Below are 4,902 nucleotides of genomic sequence, written 5' to 3' on the forward strand. Positions count from 1 at the left end.
TTGTGTTTATTCAATTAAATTCGTTGATAATTATGTGCGGGGTTTATGGTGCTATAGACACAATTAATTATTTAGGTAATGTGATATTAGTTGGGGGAGGGGGTGTTTCCTTAAATTTAGAAAAAGAGCACGCTATTTTGAATTAGTCTAAACCTCACTCACTCGCATCTCTAATATTTTTTAGGACTTCATAATCTTTTACTCTTGCGTGACAAAGATTTATGAAGAGATCAAACCATGTATAATAACTTGCGTCAAGGTAGAAAGAATTGAGAATACGGTGGTTGAGAAAGTATTTTTCGTGGAAATTCTCTTGGCTTTAAGAAGAGAAATCTCTGAACTCATGAACACTTGGTGAGGTGCTTCCAAAGTTAAGAGCCCTCTTTGGTTCCATTTGACGATATTGATAGCAAGCAAGTAGTAGTAACGCAAGAAGGAAAGCAAGAGGGGGAAATATTTTGAGATGAAAGAAGAAGAGTGCATTTTTATAAGGGTAATGCTAACGAGTGCCCCAGGGGCACTGGTTAAGAGTTTAAAATAGTATATTTTGTTTATTAAATACTTGTATTAAATGTACTGAAAATTAAAATAATTGACTTTTTTAAGAAATAAAAGGTATGTTTTTCTTGAAAATACTTGTATTCAATGCATTGGAAGTTTAAATTACTGATTCATTTAAAGAATATTTTCTATATTTAGAATGCTTAACCAGTGCCCCTGGGGCACTCGTTAGCATGACCCTTTTTATAAACATCTTGTGATCTAAGATCTGATCTAATAATAAATTGCCAACGTTGATTGATCTTTCATCAGGGATGATTGCAAATTGATTTGTCGTTTTGAAATTTATTATTGTTTTGAGCTTCTTAATCTATTAGAATATGATCTTATTATATTAAATTGTCTATGTTAATTGATTTGTCATCAATGTTAATTGATTTATGATTCACCTTTGAGATTTCTTGCTAATTTTAGTTTCTAAGAAAATAGATTGGGTGATTAATCGATTAGGTGACGCTAAATTTGAAAAATAAATAATATTAATAGATTAACGGTTAGGTTTAATCGATTAAAAGATAGAAATTTTTATCTTTTAATTTTTTTGGGCTTGGAAAGCGCTTTAGGGCCCATATTGCTTTTGGGACCCCATTTTGGTTTCTTCTTTTTCTCCAAGTTTCACTTTTTTAACAAACTATTAGCATAAATATAAATATAACAAAAATGTGATGTTTTAGTTATTTTTAGATGAATAATGGGAGTTTTATGAGTTCATACCCAAGAGACTTACCTCTTACCAAACAAAAAATAAATTGCAAAGGACTTTCTTCCCCTTTTTTCATCAGGTATCTAACTTAAAATGTTTTTTCTTATGCATCTTTCTAAATCTTTTGATACGAAAGGATATTTTAGAATCTTTATCTTTCTTAGTAAAGTTCCTTCATATAATATTTCAAACATGATATCATTTCTCCTTGAGAAATCTTTAGACACATGCCTTAGACAACTTCTTCTTATTTGATGATTTATTCTTGATGGTTCAAAGCATTCCTGCAAAAATAAATTAGGTTTTTAACTTTTGATACCCAAATCTTTTTGAGTAATTTAGTGATAGTAGATTTAAAGTGGCTAAAGTCATCAGAGTTTAATCTTTTAGACTATTTTAAGTCATGCATTTTGCTAAAACATTAAGGTTTAAGCCTTTAAGGTGACCAGTTGTACAAAAATAATTTCATTTATATATAGTGTGATTCTTTTTATTTTTGGCAAGACATATACAAAACTTGATATTATTATTCGTTTGATAGATCTGCTTTATTATCTGAGACTCTTTGATTAGATAAGATCATATCAAGGTTATCTCTATCATTAATAAACTTACTTAATATGTCATGTAAATCTTCAATCTTAATTTTTAATGAATCACAAATTTTACATTTAACATAAATCTTCAATATATCACACTCTTATGACATTGATATAAAACTTGTAAGACAATATGAAAAATGTTTCAAAAATAAATTGTTTTTTCTCTACTTTAACATTTCTTATATATTTTTTGACAAATTTTACACACATTTAAAAGGTTATTAGTAAAAATTAAAAATATTAATTTTGATTAAAAATATTTTAATTATTTTAATAATAAATGAATAAAGGTAAGTCAAACACTATCATATTTTTTCTTAGTTTTTTTTAGTAATTACTAAAATAATATGCAAATAACAAATAGAAATTATGCGAAGAATATATTCCACTTTCATGAAAACATTAATATTTACAAAACATAAAAGTATGGCATTTTTAAATCTTCTCACTCTCCCTATTCAAAATGCCAACAATTTTGTGTGGTTGAGTTTTTTGACATGTTATGCATGCTCATTTGCTATTCTCTCTTGTTTTCCATCAGCTACAATTTTCTTCCAGAACCAATGATTCTCAAAGAGAAGATAAATTTCTTCAATTGGAACTTGCTTTGTTTCAGGTAATAGAAAGAATACAAAACAACTCATGACAACAATCAAGCCTCCAAAGAGCAAGAAGATTCCATATTTAAGGTGACAGAGTGATGTAAGAAAGAATTGTGCAACAATGGCAGTGAAGATCATGTTGACACACACAACAACACTTTGTGCAGCTGATCTTATCTCTAATGGGAATAGCTCACTTGGAACTAACCATCCTAAGGGTCCCCATGATCTTCCATATGCTAACACAAATAGGAAAATCACAATGACTAGAAAGATACTAACACCGAATGATAGTTGTTTGCCTTTGCCAAACTCAAGTGCCAAAACCACAGCTGTAGCAACCTGCATATCAAAATTGTCCCATATATTAGCAATTAAAGTAACTACGTCTACAAATATGCAATTTGGTCAATTATGCCTACGTGTGTGAATGTGGAGTTTGGTCAAGTGTGCCTACACCTCTTAATATGTGGTTTGGTCAAGTGTGTCTACGTTTGCGACTACATGTGACTGTAGAGCAGTTGTAGTTCCATACTATTACTTGAAAGAATTAGGGTTTATAGTGTTATAAGCCGTATATAATACTACTGGCCATATTACAACAATATCTACATGAGAGAGAACTTACCATGCACAAGAACATTTGAACACCTGCGTCTAAAAAGAAAGCTCTCCTACCAAACTTGTCAACATAAAACATAGAGATCAAAGTGGCAAGAACAAGAGCAACACTAGTTATGGTAGAAGAATAAAGAGCTGCCGCAGAGCCAAATCCAAGAGTCTGGAAAATGACAGGTGCATAAAAGAGGATAGAGTTGTTGCCTGTCAATTGTTGGAATGCAGGAATAGCTAGTGCACCAATTACGAATTGTGGTCTATTCTTTTTCAAAAGAAGATTCTGAAATGGATTCTTGATGGATTGTGCTTCTCTACTTGCTTCAATAAGATCTTCAAATTCTGCGTCAACATTAGAAGTACCTCTAACTCTCTCCAAAACATTTCTTGCCTCTTCCATTTTGCCTTGTTCTACAAGACTGTTTGGTGTCTCAGGACACAATAAACCACCAATAAACATAACCAATGCTGGAACTACAGCCAAACCGAGAGATAATCTCCATCCCCATGGATGAATTTTTTCAGTTCCATAATTTATAAAATTAGCAATCAGTATTCCCAAACATGTTGTTAGTTGAAATAGTTGGTTTACTGCTCCTCTCACTTTTGCTGGAGCCATTTCTGACAGATATAAAGGAACAGCCTAGACACAAAAGCACAACAATATGTTAGTATATATAACAAGGTACTGCAACATATGAAGCACTGACACAAATACAAACACAGACACTGATACGTTGACACTAGTAATAATTTTAAAAAATGAATAAATTGTACGTAATAATATTTATTGGTGTCGGACACTGACAAATGTTGAACACAAGACACACATTTGTTCAAAGGTGTCTGTGCTACATATGTGTTGAACGCCAAACACACATTTTCTCAAAGGTGTTTGTGCTACATATGTGTTGAACATCAAACACACATTTGTTTTGAAGAGGTGTATGTGCTACATATGTGTTGACCACCAGATACACATTTGTTGAGAGGTATTTGTGCTACGAAAGTGTTGAACACCTAACAACCATTTCTTCAAATATACACAATATTCATTAACTGCAATTTATGTTATGTTTACCTGATTACCAAATCCAATGCCAATGCCGAGAAAAATACGGCCAAGGAGCAACATAGCAATGTTGACAGCAGCAGCATTTAAGACAGCTCCAATGAAGAAGCTAATAGAACCAACAATAATACTAGCTCTCCTTCCTTTATTTTTTGTTATAGATGAAGCACCAAACGTGGACACCAAGGCAGCAAAATACAAAGATGATGTAAAAAGTGTCAACATTTGATCATCATATTTACAATAATCAGTTTCCGCCATGTGTGCATGTTTCCTCTCATAGACATGGGGGAAGAATTCAATCAAGAAATCATCCATGGAAGTAACTCCACCTGAAACACCAAGATCATAACCAAAAAGAGAGCCACCAAGAGCACCAACAATGCAAGAAAATATGAAGTATCCTGTTATCTTGTATTCATAAAGATGAGCTCTTTTGAGAGCACCTGCATCTGTAAATCCACCACCAGCCATATTTCTTTTGTGTTTTTGTTTTTTATTGACTTGTTTGCATGTATGTATGTTGTTTTGTCACCCTTCTTGTTAGATTCTGAGACAGAAAGAATATAAGTTTTTCATTGGAATGTTCTTTGTAGGGCTTTTATAGATTCTTCTATATTCCTATTTTAAGCAAAAGAGAATTTTTGAGATAAAATAAGAAAACAAATTTATACGGTTATTTTAGCATGTACTTGCATTATATCTCTGTTTGATTGAACTAATGGATGGTCGAGAATAATGGGATGA

General features: G+C 31.9%; 1 protein-coding gene across 1 annotated transcript; it reads right to left on the reverse strand.

Moving 5' to 3' along the window:
• Nucleotides 1-890: 890 nt before the first annotated feature.
• On the reverse strand, nucleotides 891-4,629 carry LOC131606000 (sugar transport protein 14-like). Its single transcript, XM_058878289.1, has 4 exons — nucleotides 4,165-4,629; nucleotides 3,097-3,726; nucleotides 2,402-2,810; nucleotides 891-937 (listed from the first exon to the last, which is right to left on the reverse strand). Exons 1-4 carry the CDS (start codon nucleotides 4,627-4,629, stop codon nucleotides 891-893), a joined length of 1,551 nt encoding a protein of 516 aa, XP_058734272.1.
• Nucleotides 4,630-4,902: the final 273 nt, after the last annotated feature.

This window comes from Vicia villosa, linkage group LG5 (assembly GCF_029867415.1).
Source record: "Vicia villosa cultivar HV-30 ecotype Madison, WI linkage group LG5, Vvil1.0, whole genome shotgun sequence".
Classification (NCBI taxonomy): domain Eukaryota; kingdom Viridiplantae; phylum Streptophyta; class Magnoliopsida; order Fabales; family Fabaceae; genus Vicia; species Vicia villosa.